Source organism: Odontesthes bonariensis, chromosome 13 (assembly GCF_027942865.1).
Source record: "Odontesthes bonariensis isolate fOdoBon6 chromosome 13, fOdoBon6.hap1, whole genome shotgun sequence".
Taxonomy (NCBI): Eukaryota; Metazoa; Chordata; class Actinopteri; order Atheriniformes; family Atherinopsidae; genus Odontesthes; species Odontesthes bonariensis.
The window spans coordinates 29,349,115-29,373,406 of NC_134518.1; the positions used below are offsets into that span (position 1 = coordinate 29,349,115).

The following is a 24,292-nucleotide window of genomic DNA, read 5'->3' on the forward strand; positions in this document are numbered from 1 at the left end:
TTTTGTTTCCTCCCTAAAATAAAATCAAGTTACATGAAAATGATGTGAATTGTACAATTTTCTTTGTGGCTATTCTAATTTAAGTAGATTACTTTTAAAAGCACATAATTCTATTTTATATTATTCTATACGTGTCATGACAAATGCAATGCCATATGTGTTATGGTGGCTTTAGTTACACCGCTACCAGACATGCAGAAAGTATCTAGGCCCCTAAACTCAGAGGGTTCACCAATAAATGCACTTATAAATGCAGCAAAACCATAAAGGCTTCATGACACGTAACACAGTCACAGTATAAATTCTATCTGTACAAACATTTCATATGTTCTAATTTTTTTCTGAACCCTGATATACTACATTTTTAGCTGTTCAACAACTGAAAATGACCACTTTCACCTGCATTCATCGTAAAAAAAAAAAGAAAAATAGGTGTGAGGATACTCTGGCTTCCTCGCAAAGCCCAAAAAACATGCATGTTAGGTGAATTGGTGACTCAAAATAGACCCTAGGAGGGAGTGTGAGTGAGTGCATGGTTGTAACCCCCCCCCATGACCCTGAATTGGATTAGGCGGGTATAGAAAATGAATGGATGGATGGATGGATGGATAGGTGTGAGGACAGTCTGTGCGATGAGAGACAGTATTTTACAATTTTCAGGGAGTACTAAAATGATGACTGGGAGGTTACTGAGACTTGTGAACAATTAGGGAAGGATTATAAAACACCACATCAAAGGTTTGGTCATTTATCTTAGGTCTGACTCCTCTACGATACTTTTTTCCAACCTCCTAAATCTCAAGTTATGTCATCTTGAGATGGATAGTTTTGACCCATGAAAGTATTTCAAGTGAGGGGTCAAGTGCAAAAAAACATAGTCTGATCCTCTCTAGGTTGCCAGAGAAAAAAAATGCAATACTTTGTTGATCCCCCTCCACTTTTATGATGCTCCACTTTCAGGGAGGCCACAGCAGTAACCCTAGATGGAGGCGTGGGGAGCAAGTGGGGGTGGGGGGGTGTTGACCTGCTTAGTAACAGTTTTGCAGGGGCAGATCATTTCAAGCAGAGCTATTGCACAGAGAGGTCATCTGAGTGAACAGTGATCCCCTTTCTAACCATGAGGTCGCCCAGACCAAGTTGAGAGGAGGGACGTCTGCTAACACCTGCTGCAGAGGCACAACAAAACATCTGCAGATCATATCACATGGCCCAACCTGATACCACTGTGTGAGCGTGTGTGAGTAGAGATGCATGTCACAATCCATCTACAGTTTTCTCACACAAGGTTCAACTGCTGAGTATAAAGTGTATTTTATTTGCAGTGCATGGGACAATGTAGAAATCAGCCATATCATATCAAACTGATAGATATGCATGAAATATCTTGAATTTGTGTTATTTGTTCAATTTTATAAAGACAGAAAAAGGTCTGGTTGAGGTCTTTAAAGACTCATGTAAAGAATATGAATATTAAAATGCTAGAAGAAGTTGATTGTTGAAAAAACAAAATGTAAACATTTTTGTATTAGTACATTTTTGTCTCGCTGCGTCCAAAAACACATCAACATTATGTTTATGGGACAAAATTAAAATCTCAGTTTACAGTAATTTAATATCACTTAAATACAAAGTGGCTTCCAAAGTTCCACAAAAATAAACTTACTAACGGTACTGTAAAAGGAGCCCTCGAGCCATTGAGAACTTTAACTTCCAGAACAGTAATGAAACATATTCTTAATGCAATGTGCAAAATGTTATCTGAGAAATGATTACACATTGTGATAAGGTTTTCCAAAGCCACAGCTGCAAGCAGTTAATGATAGTGAAAGTGCAGTAGTTTGCAAGCACATGTGATGCTGTCTAAAAGGCAGAGACACCGAAGCTAAACTAAAGTCTTTCAGACCCTCAGGGTTTGAGTCCATCCAGCAGAGTGACTGAAACTCGCCACCACACAGCAGCCTCTACTCATATTACAATGGTTCCCCACCCCTCAATGATTTTCTTAGCCTCTAATTAGTGCCCACAGTTGTGTTTGGCATCCGGAAAATGTAAGATTGAGTGTCACTCTTTTCACTACAGCCGTCTATTTGTGTTGACCCTCTGGGATTCAGAGTCTGAGCCCCTAAGCCTGGATTAAGGCATGATATCAGCTTGGAAATCAGTAAAGTACACAGAGATCTCCAAATTGTTGAAAAGGAACATTAAAAGAATACATGTTTATAAAGAGTATATGAAAACTACCATAAGCTTTAAAAAAAAGGTGAAATCAATAAATTAATTTAAGAATAAACACATCACAATACCACTGATTATATATACTATATTCACACAAGTGAGAGCAGTGAAAAATCCTCTAAGTCTCTAAAACCCAGCATTAATAGAAACCCAAACTTTCTTGTCAGCTAACAAATATCAAAATCAAAGTCAATGAAGAATAAAAAACAATTACTGTTAAGCGAATGGATAGTAATGACAAAAACAAAGTCAAAAAAGTAAAAAGGCTGTAAAAATGTTTCACACAAACACTTGGACACAGGCCTAAGCTCGGCTTCTGGCTAGAAACCAGGCGTTGACAGATTAACCGTGTCTTTTTTAAACTTCTCCCCACAGCTGTGGATGGCAGCTCCTCCGCTGCTTTGTAGTCACATCTGTAAGCTGGACAGCTGGATATTTGGAGAAAATTACAGTTTGATCTGTGGCACAACAGATTGGAGCGCAGCTTTGCCAAACAGGACCTAAACACTGTAATTAGGACTGATCAAAGATCCAAATTTTTTAATTCTACATAGATGAGGATTGATAGGTGATTATAAAATTATTTGTAGATACTTGCCTCAAAGACAGAAATGACAAAAAGAAGGGATTGGAAAAGTTCCATAATGATCTCAAGATTGATTCCAGAACACACATGTGTACAATGTTTGCTTTCCTCATACACCTTCCTGTCCCATTACTACAATCTACTCTTGAATGATTGAAGTCTAGGTCTTTTATGGCCCTTAAAAACTAAACATTGCAGACAGTACTGTACTGTAGTAACTATCAGGACACAATCACTGTCTTGAATTTCAAAAAACAAAATTTCAAAAATCATATAATTTACTTGGCAAACATACCATCTTAGTACCCTTTTTTTGCTGTTGTATAGCAGTTTTAAAGCACTCACAAAGGAGACAAGTGAGAATACATTTGAATTTTGTCAGTTTAAAAGAGAAACTCACTGTTTTTTGGCTCTGCCTCCAGATACAGATTGATTTCTTAAAGCAGGTTGCTCTGGATCTCTAATTACTGCCACCTGATGAAGGCTTCTTATTCTTTTAGTTTCAGGAGGTGGGCTTCAGTCCTGAGTGCAAGGTAATGAAAGTATATAACTTTTAACCTATATTTACCAAGGGAGGATTTGCTGTGTGCAACTACTCTTTTCCTGTAACATCCTGCCCTTGCTCCTACAAATACAAGCCTGTTGTTACCGGCCACATTCAAAGTTGTTGAAAAGAGGAGAGAAGCAAAAATATCTGGTCAAAAGCTTTCTTTTCTAATAATATAGCAGTCAGTCCACAGCTTTCCATAATACATGTCCCTAAACTCAAAACAATGGGATCTGCGCTAACAGCCTTAGCAACTTGCCATGGGGCTGGATTTCCTAAACCAAGCAAGTATGTAGGAAGACTTTCAGAGCTGACATGAGAAGCAATTTGAGGATTAGAAAATGGGAAAATTGATGTTTCTGAGGGGAATTGTCTGCAGGCAAGGGCATCGACTTAAATTCTCCAGGTTAATTCCCACATTCACAGCGCTGTTCACTGTGGATCCAATGATTCAAGGGTTCCCAAAGGATTTGAGGTGAAATCCCTATGGGAAGTGTGAGTGAGAAGAGAATGTGTTCTGCTCTCTTTGCCACTTTACGATGTGGCAAGAATCTTAGCAGTCCTTAAATATGTGAATTGTAAGAGCTCACAGAAGTATTACATTGACTCTTACAAGTTTTACAGTTTGTTTGTCAAACTTTTGGGTGGTTTATAGAAATTTGGACAAAATGCTCTCTTTGTGCCATACTTTGGTAAAACCCAAATAAATCATTCAAATAAGCTACTATAACGTCCTATTATTACAAAACACTGTAGGATGAAAAAGTAAACATGATCTTTAAGTTTTGCAAAATGCTTCTGCCGTTCTGAAGTTTTAATAATGTCTTGTAATGACTGAAGTGCTTTAAGGGAATTGCATAAATTATACATAAAGTCAACTTATCAGACTTGACAATTCCAAGTTTACATGGGATTAGCTGAGAATGGATCAAGCTGTGTTCTAGAAAATTGCCACGACAAAGATGTTACAATCCCGGCTGAGGACATCACAACTGAGCAAGTTATTGCAAGGTCACACATAAAATGACATACAGCTTCATGTCAAAAGAGGCGAACTATCCCTTTAAGATGCAATCCCTCCTTTCTTTACTGCTACCTCTATGTCTGCAGTCCCCATCTGCATGTTCTGAAAGTCAGGTAGTCAGGTGTTTTTTGGTTGTTTTGTTTTTTGATCATAGGAGCAAAACAGTAATTGACTGTCACAGAGTAAGGCTATATTCTCTCAAATGCAGCAAACTCTTGTTCCTCTTGCATCCAATTTGACTGTTTATCATCCACACAGGTCATTGAGCCTGATAAAAGGCCTTCCAGCACTTCTCTCTGACTCACTTTGACTGCTCATAAAAAAGCACCTCAATCACCAAGGTCGATTTGCCTCAAAACATAACCTCATTGTTTGATGCAATACTTATCCCTGAAACATAAATTAGAGCTGAGAGTACACAGCTAAAATCCATATTTCACCTTTGAAACACTGAACAAAGCATCACCTTTTGAATCGTCACAGATAATCTCATTGGTCATGTGCTGCTTGGCTGATTTCTAATGGTAATTCGGGCACTTATTTACATTTGTTATCATGCATAACCTTTTGAATGTTGGAACGGATGACTGAGCCTTACAAAGCTCAAGTACTGCCTATAATAGGACCCCAAATCAAAACGAGTCGAAGGGAAGACATCTAGGATACAGAGCAGAAACAAAAAAGAGAGAAAGAAGGAGAAAGATTGAATAATTTCTTCTTTTGATTGTAACTGAAAATGCAGGCAGATAAAATGAATAAGCTCGGAGCCCCGACAACAGCACAACAGGAATATTACGGGGGCAAAATTATTAGTTTCACTGAGACATCCCTGCAGCAATATCACCTGACTACATGACTTTCAGAACATGCAGACGGGGACTGCAGACATAGAGGTAACAGTAAAGGAGGAGGGACTGCATCTTAACACTAGATGGTGTAATCCTGTACATGAATCCTGAACATCTCAGCACCGCATATGTTGAACTGTTGGCAATGAGTTCCTGTTCATGTAGTCTACCAAGAGAGATCACCTGTGTTGCCTGCCAATGCACTGTGGTGATCTCTGAATATTTCGTCCATTATTGCTAGAAAGCTCCTTTGAGAAATTGCAATTTATGTAACCAGGACTATCAGCTACTCTGCTGTTGAGTTTTTAATAAAATTTTATTATTTTGGGGCGGTTGGTGGCGTAGTGGGTTAAGCAGAGGCCACAGTCCTCGCTGCAGCTGGCCCCGGTTCGATTCCCACACCGGACGGCCCTTTGCTGCATGTCTTCCCCATCTCTCTGCCCCCTCCTTCCTGTCTCTCTCCAACTGTCTATACATTAAAGGCATAAAAAAGCCCCAAAATATATTTAAAAAAAATTTATTATTATTTTGCAAAAGTGCAAGTAACAAGGGATAATTATAACTTGCTAATTATAACCCAGCTTCTGGGTTTATGAAGTTGTTTTTATTATGAATTATGAATATCTTGAAAATTAAGTTTATCATGGGATGTTTTTTGACATGTTGTCATCTGTTTGAATCTTTTTAAAGTCACTATGGGCTAATAGGCAGTTATTTATATTCTGAATGTTTTTATTGTGAAAAACTGCTTTTGTAACTTTCTTAAAAAGGAGAATGGAATATATGAAAACATAAAACATTTAGCTGCAACATCAGTGCAGCTTTCATCCAGACCTGTTGTCATAAAAAAAATAAAAATAACACATCTGTGCCCTGCCTGAGAATATCATTCAACAACAGGTCCCTGAATCAGATGCTCCAAACTATCCCAAAAGAAAAAAAGAGAAACAAGCTAGCTCAGTGACCCACTTCAAACCTCTACTAAAGCCTGTCAACAGGTGTGCAGCGAGACAAAGTGTTGAATAAACGTTGGCTGTCAAGGCTGAAAATGAAAGATTGATTTTGACAAATGGAGCTGAGCATGGAAGATCTGGCTTGTCATTGGTGTCTCATTAGTTGTTGTGGTTCCGGGCCATTTTTATGTTGTTGTCTGTAAAAGTCCTAATTAGAGGCAGCTGAACAGATGTAAGATGTGGAAGGAGGAGGGAGGAGGAGGGAGGAGGAGGTGGAGGAAGGGGGGCTAGTACCTAGTCAGTTTGTTGCCAGAGACCTACTCTTATTCTCTCAGCATTAGTCATTCAGGTGTCCTTCATGCTTTAGAGCAAAGTCGTAATTGGCAGACTAAATATTCTGAATGTTCTCTGTTTATCAATGAGTTGCAAAAAGAGAAAAGAGATGGGTTTCAAATTTTGACAATTTGAGGAAAATTAATTTGGATTTCACAAACTATTGGGGTTGAAAAATAGAAATATATACTAGCTGTAACTACCGTCATTTTGATAAGTTTATTTCAAGTAAGCTGCCAGAGGTTTTCTTTTGGTCGCAACATAAAAGAGCATGAAGGCGCTCATAGGCTTTGTCCAATGTTTTTTTTTCATTAAAAATTACTTCAGCTATGAGCAAGACAGTTACAAGCTAACGTGTATTGACATTTTGTCTGATCAGTTGTACTTGATATGAAATCAGCTGTGTGTAACTATATTAGTTTGTAAAGTTATTTGATAAATGCTTATTTGGTGAAACAAAAAGTATGTTCCCTCTGTTATATAGTGTCGTAAAACTAGAAAGCATCAAATGTACACTTAAGCCCAATACGGAAGCAAAAGCATTTAGTCAGAATCTACCACTGAAAGTTTTGGAGTAATAAGAAGAGAGGAAAAGCAAGTTGTAAATTCAAGCTGTTTTACATGGTTTTAAAATGTTACATGGAAAGCAATCCAAAGTTTGATTCATTCAATGCGCAGGGCAATTTCCGTTTTTAATTTTATCATAATTCAGTTGCAGCTGTTCTTGTTTGAGTCAGTTCACTCACTTTAATTTTTAATAGCTCTAATTGCTCTTGCCTTTATCATTTTCTGGCTGTCTTCAAATGTTCTGTTTAAAATGTTCATCGCCCTTCAAATTCAAGTTTCTATTTTGTGTGTGTAAAGAATAATATTTTATTTCTTGTCTTGGCTTGAATGTAAATGAGTGCTCTATGACTTAATGTATTTGTAGCTTAAAGTTTGGATGAGTGAATGAATCTGCTTATGTTTTCTGGTCAGCCAGCCTAGGCTTGACTCAGGGAACTGGACGCCCCTGCCATGCATAGTCCCCTGAGATGTCTGCCAACAGGCTAATTGGGCTTGGGACGCAAGCTCAGGACTGATCACCCTGCAGCTGGCCGCCTCTGGAGAGGGTGTATAGTGTTGAAGGCCGAAACATCCCATGACCCAGAGGTACACTACTGACGATGCGTACCCGCAAATTCCTTCTCCCTCAAGTTCACCCACCTCCACCAACAAAGCCTCCTCCTCAACTGCCTCGTACACTCAACACCCTTCAAGTCGATTGTTGTGTCACGAGCCTTCATTTCTCCTTCAAGTCCACCATCCGCCATTCACCTAATGTCAACTTAGCATATGTGTTCGCACAAGAATATTTACACCTCATTCTGTGTATTCTGGAAAAAAAAAACAGTACATGTTAATATCGTAATCGCTGAATATAAGTGGAATGGATATCTGTTTTCTGGGAGAAAAATCTACATATGTTACATATATATGTTGTAATAATTCAATAACTGTGAAATAATGAATAAATAAATGAATGATTCTGAACATACGATTCTACAAACGCCAAATGTGTATTGGAATAATTTATTCCGACTAGTTAATGCATGACATTATATATATATTTCTCCCTTATCACTGGGTAAATACTGGAAATACAAAAAAATATCTATTTCATGACTGAGTAAAAAAACAAAAACAAAACTCATTCACATAATCACAAAAGTGCTAAGATAACAGGTAAAAAAAACAGGAGAAACCACCACTTTTACAAACAGCAAATGTGCCAAAGCTGGAAACACAATGAAACAAGATATTATAGTGTTTACTCTTTCTTAATGCCCATCACTAACTGGAGTGGCAAACTGCCCAGAATATGTCACATAAATTATCACCCAGACACTCATTCCAGACCCACAAAACTGTCTTCAACAGTAGTCAAGATCAAAGGCCTGTAATGGTCATGCATATTTCAAGTCCTTTTGAGGATTTATGTTAACCCCTTTGTTGCTGCTTCCACGTCTCCCAGTGTAACACTTTGCTGTGTCATCACAAACAATAAACCCACCTTACTCCCTGTGGATATTTTGACTTGTCAGTTATAGATCTCCCAAAGCTAGGACAAGTGGGTTACACTGTGCGTTCTGGCACAGCTCACATGAGACACACCTAACTGGAGTACATCTATAATTGAGATTATTAGTTATATCTGTGCTTTTCTGGCTATGAAGTCAAAATATATTGCTGGGGGAAATGCCGTACCCCGCAGAGTTTGATTTTGAACAGTGTGGTCACAATGAATACTGTCATACTGTACTGCTACAGTTAACACTACAGGGCTTATGAGACAAGTGCTTTGTGTGGAAACAGAAAATCATCTACCAAATGGCTTATATTATATTACTTCCATTTCTATGATTATTGACATATTTTTATTAGATTATTTGAGTAATTACAGATAATTTTCAACCACTTAACTGAATTTGTCATTTCTCGTTTGCCTCAAATATTGAGCCAGGCAACATCTGGCACATCTCTGCACCAATCACTTAACCACAACAAGAAGAACCGCAATCCCTTTTAATCCAAAAATAATTAATTTACAGGCATTTAGCATTGCAATATAAGAAAACAGAGATTTGTGGTAAACAAAGACAGATGGCACAAGGACATAAAGACAGTGAAGCTACTTCAGCATTCATCTAGATTCCATGTAACAAAACCAAATGGGAAAAAAAAAAAAATTGGCATCTCTGCTGGCTTACTGGAAGGGAAAGAAGGGTTGAATGAATAAAGTGCATTCTTCCAGTAAGTCAATCAATGTTGCCAACATTTTTCAAATTGTACAAGGACAGCAGCTCTTCTGGATACAACAAAGTGACAGAGTATCATATATTCCTCACAAGTTTATCCAGTGTTCAACTGACTGGAATAAAACAGGCCAAGCAAAAAAGTAGGATATTAAGTATCCTGTTGTGTTTATGCTTTTGAAAAGTGAATTTAAATAAGTTTAAAGGTATCAGAACATTACTCCAGCTTCCTCCCACTGTCCAAAAACATGCATGTTAGGTCAATTGGTGTCTCTAAAAATTGTCCCGAGGAGTGAGAGTGAGCGTGTGTGAGGTTGTTCGTCTCTTTTGTCTCTGTGTGGCCCTGTGATGGACTGGCGACCTGTCCAGGATTTACCCCGCCTCTCACCCGATGACCGCTGGGATAGGCTCCAGCACCCCCGCGAACATGTTCTCCTTTGCAGCTTTGTCATTGGACCATTTTTTGTGAGTTTTGTGAGCGTTATATTCGAATAAAATCCTAGACTAAGTTAGTCAAAGACAAAACAATTTTCAGCACCATAACAGTCCTGTTGTAGAGTAGTGACATGAAAAGTAATGTAATTTCATTTCATTAAACCACGACTGCTGAAGGTCTTGCTCTGCATGCAGACAGCCACACACATATGCACTCACAGTTGGCAAAATCATTCCAGTCAGTCATAAGGTCTAATGGCTAATGTGTATTTTCATTCCAGTTGGGCCGTAGAAATGAATACCCTCTCAAGGGGATCCAAGTGTAAGCATGCAGTGGCGGAGAGTATCCAGCATGCACTGAAAACCTATTTGTGAGTTGGAAAAAGCCATACATTCTCAAAATAGTGTATGTTATTGGGTTACCGACTATGTATGCCACTGGCATAGCGTCGTATATCACATCTCACCATGTGCTAGGTGACATAATCCAGCCAGTATGAGACGGTGCAGTGCCGATGATTACAGTGACAGGTGTTTTTTTATTTTTTTTTATTTCAGCCCCTAAATGCACCAGAGCTGGGATATTTCATATCTGCATTTGATAGCTTCTGTTTTTTTCTCACTCTACTCCAGTGGCACATAAAGAAGACACAGCAGTGGCTTGATTTCTATTGGCATGCATGACATGTGAGTTCGTATTATAAGTATGTCAGGTAACGAGAACTGAAAGCAAGAAAAATGTACCCATATAAACTTTGTGGGATTTCATTTAAAGAGAAGCTGCTCCATCAGGACGTGCCACATGAGCAACACGTGGAGAAAAAATGGTTTTGCAAAGAAGCAGCTGACAGTACATCAATTCGGCTTTGCATAAATGAGTTTCAGCAAGTCAAGTAGTCCAATAGAGCCACTGATGTGAAGTACATGATCATGCTGCATAAAATGTACATTTATCATCTATCTAAATGTTAACCTAAACATTTATTTCAATACTGAGTCTACAAGTTGGTTAGTAGATTAAATAATAAGGGAAATATATGTCTCTCAGTTCTTAATCTTGTCAGATATATGCATACAATTATTAAGCACAAAAGGAACTAAGTTACCAATACAGTATAAAACAAAGACACAAAAAAAAGCTGCAGTAAAGTAACCATAAATGTTTTTATAAAATATGGAAATTAGACTAGTAAAAAAAATTCCACCATTTAGTGGACAATCAAGACTTCATTGAAAGCAGCGCGCATTGGTGACTGTCAATTAGCAGTCTGTCAAATAAATATCAAGTCACACATGAAAAAGAAATATAATTGCATAAATGTAAAACAACATTTGGCAGCAAAAGCAGGACAAAATACGCCAGCTTTTGACAAACACCATCAACACTATATTGTAGATCATCAGTCTGTTACCATCTGATTGAGAACACGGTGGAACAAGAGTATATTAGGTCAATTTTATGACCACAGAATATGAAACATGGTTTTAAATTTATACCTTTAGTTAAGGCCCATTCCAAGGAACACTCAGCTCCTTAACCTGAGCGTGTAACTAACACAGAGACGTTCTTCATTCTCATATTTACTGCTGAAACTGATTCTGTTCTGCTCTGTGTGTATGTGTACTCTAAACTATATGAAGCTGTTCACACATCACTAACTTTTACTGCTGCTTTCTAAAATTAGACCACTTAATGATGGTGCTTGATAGCTGTAAAATATCTCTGCTGCATCAGATGAACCAAGTGGCTCAGTTTTACACATGATGGACCCTTCAAATCATAATGAGGAGCAAGCGAGAAATGCTTAAGTGAAACAGCTGAGTTTCTTTGTGCCAGTATTGGGTCTACAAACTATGACTTCTCAAGATTTGAGACTTTCTCTATCACACAAATATCTATGATTGTCAGATTAACAAAAAAATAAAAATGTGCAATATCTATTGCTGTCACAGTTCTTATTGTAATGAGCAAATATAAATTCTTATTCATCAGTAGCCTTCCACCATTGGGGCAACTAATGGCTTCATCAACAACATCTAGTTATTTGTTGTCAATTAACCTAAAGTAATTGGTTGATTAAGGATGATGCATTTGCCAATGAAAAATCTGACCTAAGTCACAAATTTGTTTTATTATGCTCTGGTAATATTTTAAATAATGTTGTGTGAGGCCAAGTCCTATACTATCATAACAGACGTAACATTTTTTTCACCTCAATGCCTGGTAATTGCAAGATGATGTCGATGAAATCCATTAAACTGAATAGTAGATCTACAGGATCTTTTTCTGTTAGTAAATGATCACATCAGCCAAGTAACATGCCCAGCATAGACAGTAACTTCACTGACAAGATTTTTAGTCCACCTGAAATCACTGTTCCCTAAGAACACCAGTGCTTGCAGGAAACCTCAGCTGTAAAGACCATATTGGCATTCTTGTTTGAAGTAGCATCAAATTGATCAATATGTTTACATTAATAGAGGCTTCTGTTTTAGAGTGACTACCTTACACACTTGATATTGTACTTCTTAAGGCATATAAAAGCATGAAACCATGTCTTTGGGATGCCTCCTATCTTTTAAGGCACATTTTATGACCCTGGAGTTCTTTCCTAACAGTGAAAAAATAAGCTTTTCTTCACTTTGTTGGCATGTTTTCGAACCAATTAAATTTGCGTAAGCAGTAAGGAAGGCAGGAGGCAATCCACACAGTGAGAAAAAATAAAGCAGGCATAGCAGATGATGCTCATTCACAATGAATTGCAGATATTTTCTCTTACAACAAATTTTGACGAGGCTGACATACTCCACCCAATACCAGCCCTTATTTAAAGCAATACAATGTAACTTCTCAAAAAGCCCATTATGGAGCTCCCCCTACAGGCTTGGAGGTAATGTACGGTTACACTGTCGTAAATACAACACCCTTTCGCTTTCACGTTTCACGTTTGTTGACGAACCGGCGAGGAGTCAGAAGGTGCAAGCTATGTCGACCGAGAAGGTAAGAGTAATCAAATGTACCTGGGAGCGTGAGAGGGGTCTATTTGTTTTTGCGGTAGGTGTGCCAGAAAGCAAGTCGAAGTACTTCCGCTCAGCTCCCGGGCAGCTCCAGCAAAGTTACATAGCGCAGTTTTTCCAACTCAGACCCCCGAAGGGCATAGGAGACAGGCCAATCGTAATATTAAAACTCATTCTAGCCGCACAATTTTTTTCAAGCTGTTATTTTAAGGTAGAAATGTTACATAGTATTGCTTTAAGCAGTTGAAGTTCAAAAACTGTCCTTTTTTATTTTTGCTGTGGTAGTCTCATAGACATGCACTTGATTTTTAATTGTTCCAGTTTTTGTTCAGTCCTATTCATTTGTTGCTGCTTTGCTCTGCACCAGATAGTTATGCTGTAGCTACTTGAGGCATTCTGCCAAACCTGCTGATAACAGGTTCCTAAACAGGCTGCCTTTGAGTTGTTTCTCAAAGGCAGCAACATTGCTTTACAATCTGGGTAATTTCATTTTAGAGATAGGGAAAAAAAACATGGAAGAACAATTAGCTAACACATTTAGGAGGTGAAAGAGTAATATAAGAATATCAAAACTAGCAGCTTCCAAAGTAAGCATTTACAAGGATTGACTAAATTAGACTTTGAAATGATACTTACAAGCTGATGGTGTATCATACTTACAATCCTTATCTGCAAAGTGATGATATTTCAGAAAATGTTTCTTATTTGAGGGCAGCAGACGGATGCAGGCCACTATGACCATTACACACACTGAGCAGATAAAAAACTTGAAGATGAGAAACAGCTTGCCACATTGAGAATGTTATTCAGAAATAACATTAGCCAGGCAATGTTTGCATAAGAGCACGAGTCTGTTTCCTCACCAGCACCTTGATCTCTATATTCATACAGTTTCAGACAAAATGGAGAGCAAGTGTAACTATCTAAACTTCAGTAGATATTTGTTCATTACCTTTCAAGATCAGGGGAAGGTTCCATTAAATTTGAGAAAAGAAAAAGATTTAATAGAACTTTTTTAACCAAACATTTTCTTTCAGTTTTATTCAAGCTTTCCTATTTCCTATCCATATATTTAAGATAAATTTGGTATTTCACTCACGAGTCCATTTGAGGGAATGATCAAATTTAATCTCCAGGCTGGTTTCTTTAGTAGATTGAGTTAAAAGTATTTGGTTTGGTTTAGGCACAAAACTACTTGGTTCTGGATATGAAAATATGTGGTTAGAGCATATTACTAGTACAATCAGAGATACAAATTAACTTGACTTCCGCTCTCTTCTGCAACATCTCTAGATCTAAGTTAAAATTAAAACGAATGATGAAATAAGAAATTTCAAGTTCCCAGAAACGTAACTTTGAGGACGTAAACCTAACTTCCTGCTGGATTTCTAAGTTGCTTGCTATGTAAACAAACAAAATCTTTAAGCAGACTTGTTAGGTCATTGTTTTATTCATTACCTGTCACCAAATTCATGCTGTTTGCCAGTATTACCATTTTATCTTTTTTCCCATCTTGTCTTTTTTCGACTATTAGACTTTTTCGACTATTCCAAAGCACTGCCCAGCAACACAGAGCTTGATAAACTCAGTGGCTGTCTGCAAAGACTATATTTTACTGTACAGGTTAAACCTCTAACCCAGATCCCTTGAAAACTCCCTTGACTTGGGATAGACAGTGCACTGGCTGCCTGAAATGACAAACAGCAGGCAGGCGGTGACATGCTTTGCTTGCCAAATACAGCACTCCGTGTTCAAATAGTGCTGACAGGGAAAACATTGATACTGTTATTCAGTGTCACCTTCTCTGGTGGGAGAGTTTGAAGGGAACATCTACCTCTGTCCAGGCACATAGACCTGCTTCTATTCAATAGTCTTTACAAGTGCAGCTATTTTTTTTGCGTTTACATTAAAGGTTTAATGTTTAAATGGACACAGAAGTCATTTGTGGCATCCATGATAGACAAAGACAAGAAGCCAAAATCCTTAAAAATATATTGTCTCCAATGAGAAAATTGGACTTATTGAACTTCTCTTTGTGTACATGGTTATCATTAGACAACAGTTACACTTGTTGCCCTCTTTGTGTCATGTCAAGTTCAATGAACTTTCAAGCCATCTATTTTCTTTGGTGGTTTTAATTCAGCCAAGCATACGGACCGCTAGAACTGCCCACCACAATGATTAACTGCTGCACTCATTCATTCAAGCATCAAAGTATAGATTACTTTAAGAGAATCAGGCTTTCCCAGGGAAGCAGGTTCAGGAAACATCTGACCTGTGTTAGAAAATGAATGGAGATTGCAAGGCAGGCTAGTTTTGTTTCACTGGTTTAAGAGCCGTACTGTAATTTCAAATTAAAACATAGAGTTAAGCACTATGGAGGAAACCACTTAAAATAACATAGTAGAAATGTGTATGCCATCTGGACACATTTGTAGCTGCTGGCAGAAGCTTAACCCTATATGACTCACTGTGTTTGGTGTTGGCACGACAGATATTTTAACAGTTGGCTGAGAAGGAAAAAAAAAAGATTATTCATAAATTTGTAAGCTTATATTGCACTGTAATTTGAGAAGACAGTGCCTGCAATTCTAAGAGAATAACTGTTTGTAGCAGCTTGAAAATCTGTCAAAGAAGTGAAGTGAGATGATCATTTAAAGATAAAAAGCTTTTGTGGTATGGTCTTTTTAAGTTTAAGCTCTGTCACTTCAATTAGAAATGAAAACCTCTACCAAATTGTTAAATGCACCTCTAACTACCCAACATTGAAGGAGGTTAATTTGAATGGTGGAATGCATCTGGTTCCTATAAAGTAGAATATCTACAGACGGATGACAAATTAAAGGAAAACCCCCAACCCTTGACCCCTACAGTGAGGAGATCCGGTGGCTCTGGTATGCTGTGGGGAGTCATTTTGCTAGCAAGGTTGGGCTTCATTTGTCTACTTAGAGAGAAAGATTTCTACAAATCAGTACAGAGATTCTTTATGATAAAACATTAATCTCCTAAGTGTAAGTTGAGTTGCATCTGCTTGAACGACAGTGGCCATATCAATAAGACACCGTGGGTCACTCAGTGATCTGATGAATGTGAAAGTAATGTGAATAATAAGCTATAGCTTTCTCAGTCACCAAATCTCAACCCTATGGGAGATTTTGAACCAGTAAGTTAGACAGCACTCACCACTAACAATTTAAAAACATTTAATGAAGTAATATCATTTGAAAAAGTAGTGTGTAATCTCTCCACCAGAGTTCCAGTGACTTGTAGTATCATTGCCAAGGCCAAATGAAGGTGTTCTGCAGGCCATGTGGCAGTCCAGCACCTTACTATGACACTAAAAGGGGATTTTTTTGGTATCATTTTGCAGCATTAAATAACATACATAATGGTGAGAGATACTTCCTTTAGAATACATGGTGTTAAACTACTCATATAAAAATAAAACATTAAGAGTAATATCATCTAACATGACTAAGCATTTCGTTCGCTGGCAACTTAATGAAATCAATGAATGAAATCTGGTATTTCCTTTCATTTGTCACTTGTCTGCAGCTTCAGCTCACAAAAAAACAAAGTTTTAAACTTTACTTTATATATTCTTCTTGTCAAAATGCTACTTATGAGCTGTGATTGACCTCTTCCCTTGAGTTTTTACTTAAAGGGGAAAGTACTTTAGCATCTTAGTCCTCAATAAAGACGTCAGTCACCAAAAAATGAATAGGATGTGACCTGTGACCAAAATAACACCTCTCTCTTTGCTACTCTATAAGTGAGCTGTTCTCAGCTATCTATGAAGAAAGGTTAATGTACTTTCCAATACAGATGAAACAGCCATGATTCATAAAAAGACCACCCAGTCTCTTTCCTGTTTTTTAAATCTCCACTGGAAACGTCTTATTTGTCTACATCATAATCTAATGAATGCACAATGCACCTCTGTCCTCCAAGTATGCATATGTGGTACACGGCACATGTTCCCCATAGGACTGTGACCTTTCCAACCCCAGTCCTCCCCCTAATCTTATAATCTTTAGTGAACAGCAGCCTCTGTGATCATTGGCAGGTCTAGTGGGGTGCATACCTTCCTCCAGTGGCGCTCAGGGGATATGTGGGTATACCACAGGTAATCCTCATCTCCTACAAATATCTTTTTTGTGATGAAATCTGGATCTGTGCTGATGAGCGGGATAGGAAAGGATAAAATAATGGCTTTCCTCGGGAAAAAGAAGAGAAACCACTTAACTCAGACAAGGTGATAAGAGGAGGTGCCCTGTGAAATGACCTGTGTGATTGGGAAACTGAAACGCATCTTCAGCTGAATGTGCAATATTACAAACTGGCATCTTTCCAGCAAATTACAGCTTAATGTTCAATGGGGACTGTGAACACTATAACATTAAGAAAAGCCATCAATACATGATGAAACAAGTTTATACAGGCTATTAGCTATTAAACTTGAAGACAGGGTTAAAGTGTAACTCTATATAAAAGTCAGTTCACTTAGAGAGTAAGCATTGACTTAAGTTTATATTCTCACTACCAGTGCCAAATGGACTATAAATGCTGTAGCTTTATAACTTATCATGTTCATTGTTGCTTATATAAGAATTTTTTTTCTGAACACATGTACTGCTGATTCTTTTTTTAAATAACGAATGGAGACAATAATCTTGCCTGCATCCCATGCTCTGATCGTACATGTTCTGGATAATATTACACAGATGAGGCCTTTCACACTAGAGCTGAGGCGTAAGTTTACATGTTCATTAGGGACATGCCCCAGCCTACAATTTGGGAGTGCAACACTCTTCTTGCGAATTTCTGAGTAAACCTCTGAACTCATTACTTTTGGAATGAAGTCATAATAGATAATTCCAATGTTGGGTCCCAGAGGCTGCATGGTGATCAATTTCAGCATGCTAGATGTGGCTGGGTAAAAGGGAGGGGAGCTATCTGAAGGCTCATGTCATTGTGTTGCACAAATGTGGGAGAGCTGTTACTGTTGATGTTCTGACAAGAGTAAGTTGTCAGTTTTTGTAAAAAAAAAATGTATTCTTAAGTTGACTTACTTCAAGCAAAAATGATCCTGTGGTTAAACTACCTACGCCCTTCAGCGGAAGAAAAATAAAGAAGATGCTAGCTAACAAACACTGAAGCTTATTTTACTGCAAAGATATCAACTGATGTGAGCTGGCTGCTAGCTATTAATGTTAAAAATTTCAAGAAGGAAAAACAAGTTTTCAGATTAAGTCCTAATCAACCCATTCCCATACCAAGTGTGTCAAATATATGACAATTTGTCAAAGCTTGTCTGAGATATACACGAGGTATCCTTTGCTTTCTGTATGCTGAAAGATTGGCCATAATAATAATACAGACACTGATGGCAAATGCAGCAACAATACCCTCATAAAGGGGGCTGGAGGTGAGGTAAGGGAAAATCACAAGAATTAGAAACAGGCAATCAAGTTCGAAACCACTTTATGAAAGCTATTCTGTCACTTTCTTGTTTTCATGCACTTACTCTAAACCAAAAATTGTATTATATTGGTGACTTTTAATCTTCTATTTTACAAAACATGACAAAAATAGGAAGCTGTACTGTACGTGGTGCTCAAAATATTAAAAGAGTGGCAGGTGATGATTGATGATGGTACTCAGACATTTGCAACATGTCACTTGGTTATTTCCCCTACTGTGAAGAAAAACAACTGTTTGATTGCAGCCATCAGTTGGATATTTTTTTCAGGGCCATTGGTGGCACCGTGCAACAGATCAATCAAACAGATCAATCATGAACACTTAACCAACACATGGACCATTACTGGAGGTTGTCACAGGATTGTGTGTATTGCCATGGCTAGTGGAGTTATTGCCAGACATTGTTTTCGAATAATAATTGCTGAACTTATTCCCTGAACATGATGGACTATTCAGAAAACTACAACTTGCAAGATTAGGTATTTGGGACCACTGTCAGGCTAGTCATGTAATGTTTTTTTTTTCTTCTCTGTCTGAGTGTGTATGCTTGTGTTTTATCTTATGAGTGGTATTAAATTGTTGTAAAATTCAAATATCTGTCTATCATCGTGCTTTGCTGCTGCCCTGGAATGTGAACCCTTTTATCTTTGGTTTCACAAGTTTCTTTGGTTATATTTAGGAATCATAACTACCAAGTTAAGTTTAGCCATCCCAATTTCCTGGTTTGGGCAAGCCACTAAAACTTGTTTGTTAAGTTCAGCCACTAAAACTAGCAGGTAAGATTCATGATAAGATTGCTATGAAAACATTGATTCACTTTGTTAATTGGGCGGGTCAGATTATGATACAGAAATTAACCGTTTAATCATTTTTACCCAGCACATTGAAATAAGAGGATTATTGCTTTCCTTGAGGTGATTTTTTTTATACCAAGAGGGCCTGAAGAAATAGCAGTATGTTATGACATTAGAGGCAGAACAGACTCTGATCCAACAAGTCCTCCAATTCATATGTGCTACCTGTTCATACCTTTACATATGAGTCATAACAGCATCCTGTAAAGTAAAGCCCCTACAAGTCCCAGGAGGAATTACATCTCCAATGCACATTTCCAAATTGGAGCACACATCATTCTCAAGTCTTTCCTTTAAAAATGCCCCAAAATCCTCCTAAAAAGGTAGAAGGAGTGGACTGGATGGAATTTTATACAATCAACCAATACACAAGTTCTAGTTCTAGTGGTTAGAAGAGCAAATGCGTCCAGGATCAAAATGATACAACATTGACATCCATGTCATGTTGTATAAAGAAGGTTTTTCAGCCCTAACCATGATCAATTTCTTATCCTAATCGAGTAGTTTTGATTTTTAACCTTAACGAAGTGATATAGGAAACGTCTTAGTCACAGAGTGTGTTTTATTTACATATAACCATGACAACCTGCAAAATGGAATCCATGTAAGTGACAGTTGTGTTGTAAAATAGAATATATTTTTGCTCAAACAATGATAGTTTCTTATTATACCAAAGTAATATTTATGTCTAAACCCAACCAGGAAATTACAAAAGTGTTTTAGTAAACTGTTGTCTTTCCACTGATGGAACGCGTGTTGGTCTTGAGCTAACATCTCACAACAGCCCGTGGTTGAAAGCCCAGCTTGTTTGCACCATCCAACCATCCCTCCTTCCCCTGTATGTGAACTTTGTGTCTTGTTAATTGATAGACTTGACAATGAAATAAGTTCTGATGCGGAAAGACCTATAGGTGGTGTATTTCCTTAATGTGGCTTGAAGGGATGGTACTTTAAAGGGATGAATTAAGAGTATGAACAAACAGCAGTAATGATCATTTCAGTTGGGGGACTTGTCCTGTTTGGGTTTAGGCAATAACATATCTCGGTTGGGTTAGAAAATGATCAGGGCAAGGATGAAAAAACTCATAATGATGGGTTGTGTTTGCCTGGAAGAGTATACGACCCATGAGGTCATATTTGGGAGGAGGGCAGTCTGCAGGAATCACAGTGAGGAATGGGAAGATTAAGAATTAAAATTGGATCTTTGGATGTTCCGTAAATGTAACCTTTAGACATCAGTGTTGGTTTAGTTTATTTAGAAAAACTCTATCATCAGAGGCAGTTGATTTAACAGGTTCCTTTTCACTCTATATTCAGAGAAAGAAAATAATTTTTAGATTTATATGCAGCAGTTTCATGGTGCAACTGGCAATCTCGTCTAAGAATTGCATTTTATCTGTGTGAATGGATATGAAACATTATCCATGTGCTGACCACATGAAAATGACGTGCTATGGTGTAATTCTTACTGGTGGAAAAGGAAATGCTCATTCTTTTACGACCACAACACAAACCATTTTTGAGAGTTTATGCCCCCCACTTCTTCTTGAGTTTTCAGAATAACTCATTGTGACATATATATGTATATATATACATATATAGGATATATCCTATATCTATATATATATATATATATATATATATAGATATAGGATATAGGACATAGGATATGTATCTGCACAGTGCTTGTTCTGAATGAGAGAAGGTCCCCTCTGATATCTTATTGAGTCTTCACAGCCACCTGCCAAGTTTAATTCGACTGAAGACTGTAATTCTCCAGGCAACAACTACTAAACATGCCAGACAGGTCTGGCTCTCTCCCCACGGTCAGATCGATATCAAATTGTCTAACAGAACATCAGCAATCAAGGCGGAACAGTGAACACTCAGACACTCCAGTCAAAGGTTATAGATGGCCAGGCCAGCTCTGCTCACAACGAAAGTGTGGCCACTATTTTCAAGAGGTCTTTGACAGTTTAACATCTTTTCCCCCACCTTTCCTCCATCACCTCCTTCATCCCTCTTTGTCCCTTCGCGTTCTTCGTTATTGTTTTCCTTTCTCAGTCGTCCTGATTAAACCTGGAGATCCCGATGGGAGGCTCTGATTTCCCAGCCCTGACTGTTACTGTAGTGAAGTCAGTGCTATATGTTCTCATGCAGCCCCAGTCAAACCTACATGCTATGAAAGCCTTAGTAATTTTGACCAGTACAACATCTGCAGGATATAAACATGTTAAAACTAATATATCTTATTTTTTCTTCAATGCTTTGTAACATTTTACCATTGATTGCATTTCATTTTAATTTCACCAGAATTGGCATCACTGTATAATTGTTTAAAGGGAAGCCTTCCTTTTTGCTGGCTAGACAGTGGAATTCTATTCTCTAGCAAAATATTTGCTGCAGTGAAGGTAGACCAATCATATAGTCAAGCAAGTGTTATTATTTCCTGATAATCAATATAGGATAATCTTACTTCAGTTCAGTTATGATATTTTGAAACTATTAATGGATTAGTGAGTGATTTAGCAGCCTTTAATAACAAAGTACCTTCCAAAAAGGTAAAGCTGAAGACTGTGACTCCATTAATTAATATTAAAACCAGCCATGGTAACTCCCATAACTCCCATTTAGAGAATCATGTGCACATAAATGGAAATATGCTAAATAAGGGAGAGCTACTTTCAGCAACTGAATATTTTGGCTTACATTTGTGCTAACAGTTTGTCCTGCCATATTATTGTTGATCTTCTGCGTTCAAATGTGAAAACTTTAAAAAGCTCATTTTGAGCAGGATGTTGTCTCTAAGTGAATGTCAGTCAGTCAACTGTCAGTTATAAAAGCTCGTGCATGGCAGAGTAAAGGGTTAAAGAATCGTGCACAACCTTTGCTATTTTTCAAACGTTTCAAAGATATCCCTGTGGCCAGTGTACACTCCCACTCTATACAGAAACAAAGAACCTTGTTGTTTAATTACCCATGATGGCAAAAAATCATTAGTGGGTAATTATTTACTTATCCAAGTAGAGATATGCCACAACATGAGCCTGAATGTAACACTAAACACTGAAAAACTACATATAAGAATTAATGCACTTAGTGCTGTCAGTTCAGAGGGTAAGTCAATTACATCGCCGGGAGCAACTTTTGCTGAATGAATGGAGCCTTTTCTATGATCAGAAGAAAAACTCCTCCCGGGGGACGTGGAATTTCAGGAGCGTTTTCCCTCTAAAACACACACGCGGGTATACTTTAAAGGTAAAAGGGAATTTTGCACTTCCTCTCCTGCACAATACTCTTTGAACTAAATTAAATGCAACCATTCATGCAAATCCACATGTGCATTTTTTTTCAAAGGATGGCTGAAAGTCTAGTAAGAAAGAGCCTTTTGTGTGTGTGAGAAAAATTCCCAAGTCTAAGTTCAATTTCATAACTTTGCTGAATGACAGAAAAACGCAAAGAAAACTCACCGTTTTGCTCCTTTACACTTGGAAGGGGAAATTTGCTGACATGACTCGATTCAGCCTCCGTGCCAGATTGTTGGAGAAGCGATGCAAGAAGGAATATTAATGGAAGGATCATTTGGATGAGTGGTAGTTGGCGATCACGAAGCGCTGTAGACGGGGTGGTTTGTATCACCGCACACATGCGTCGTTTACAGGACACCAGTGTTGTTTTGGACACATTTGGGAAGGATAAACGTTGAGTAAAATCCACATAATCTTAATAATCAGTCCTTCGGCAGAAAGTGAAATTTTAACCCCGATGAATGAGACCAAATCCTTTCCAGAGCCTTCAAACCTGCCTCCTCTGCGCAGTGCAAGTGCGCACCTGTTGGCTCTGGAGAAAGTTGGAAACTGATTTGAACAAAGTTTGGTTTTCAGCCGTTACAATCCTGGTATTAGTAGGAAAATCGTCCGTATGCACGCATATCATCTATGGTACGAGATCATTAGAACTACGCAGATGCATTTTGACTCAAGAGCGCGCCCAGGGTGCGTTCTTAACTTCGTTTCATAAATCCCAGCAGATCTTTACGCATTAGAGCAAAAGCTCACACACAGAGGCAGAAAGAGAGCGCAGCAACCTGATACAGTCTGTGACCAGAAAACCATCCGCAACAGCGAGACGAGTTCTGTTGTCTGGCGCGGTCTGGAGTCATAACTTGGAGTCTGAGATAAAATATCGCTTCGCGGACGGGGTTGGGTTTTTGGAGACTGGCGACTGACGGCACAACAGGTGCTATACATAAAGCACAGCTTCCCAGCACAGGAAACTCCCCAGGATGTTAACCATTCCGCTGCTGTCTGATTTGATGAGGTGTTTTGCAGTTCCATTTTGTTCTTACACTTGTTGCAGTTTCACATTTCCAGCACTTTGGAGAAAAAGTTTCAACGTTTACGTGATCAAGTCACCTCAGTTTATTATGAAGGAGATGGTCTTGATAAAAAGTAGCCCTCAAAATAGCTTCTCAGACTCTCATCTCCACAACTGAGGAAGTATGGCTACTTCAGATAAAGTAGGAAAAAAAACAAACAAACAGAGATTAAAAAAAAAAAAACGTTTCTGTTTTTACCACGTCTGTTGCTTATGGATTAACCACGTCTATTCTATTTCTTACTCTTAGGAAACTTAACAAAGAATCAGTTTAACTTCTTTAGAGTAATGATAACAATGATATTAATACAAATGATAATACTGCTCATAATAATAGTGATTAGACACATCTCCCGCCTCTGTGTTTACTTCAGCTGTACAGTTTGGTGCCAAGATTTGTGGCGCAGAGCACTGGTCAAACAAATTCTTAATATATACATGGTTAAACAATGTAGTCCACTGTGCATTTTCATATCAGGAGCTTCATGATTCAAAGTGAAACTTTCAAAAAGAACAAATGCCCAAGACAGTTTTTTGTTTTTTTTGGCTTGATTGTTTCAAAGCTTGATTCATTTACCCCCTTAGAGAAATGAAAGATACATGTCTACCAAAAGCAAAACTCTTTGACATACTGTTGTGTGCTCTCTGCCCAAATGTTTCTGTGGAAGGAAATGTTTAAAGACTTCTCAATTTGTCATATCAAAGCAGAGACACTGCTTGGAACAATACTCCCTCCTGTTCCCAATTTCCTTTCTCCCCAGCACAATGTAGTACCTCATCAAATGTGTTTCATGTGGTTCCTC

The 24,292-nt window shown here is 38.0% G+C and overlaps 1 protein-coding gene across 1 annotated transcript in view; it reads right to left on the reverse strand.

Moving 5' to 3' along the window:
• Nucleotides 1-23,332, reverse strand: part of pdgfc (platelet derived growth factor c) — a 53,117-nt gene extending 29,785 nt beyond the window's left edge. The window contains exon 1 of the mRNA XM_075480740.1: nucleotides 22,583-23,332. Within this exon, the coding sequence (XP_075336855.1) occupies nucleotides 22,583-22,760 (178 nt within the window). The 5' untranslated portion in view covers nucleotides 22,761-23,332. The remainder of the gene's footprint in view (nucleotides 1-22,582) is intronic.
• Nucleotides 23,333-24,292: the final 960 nt, after the last annotated feature.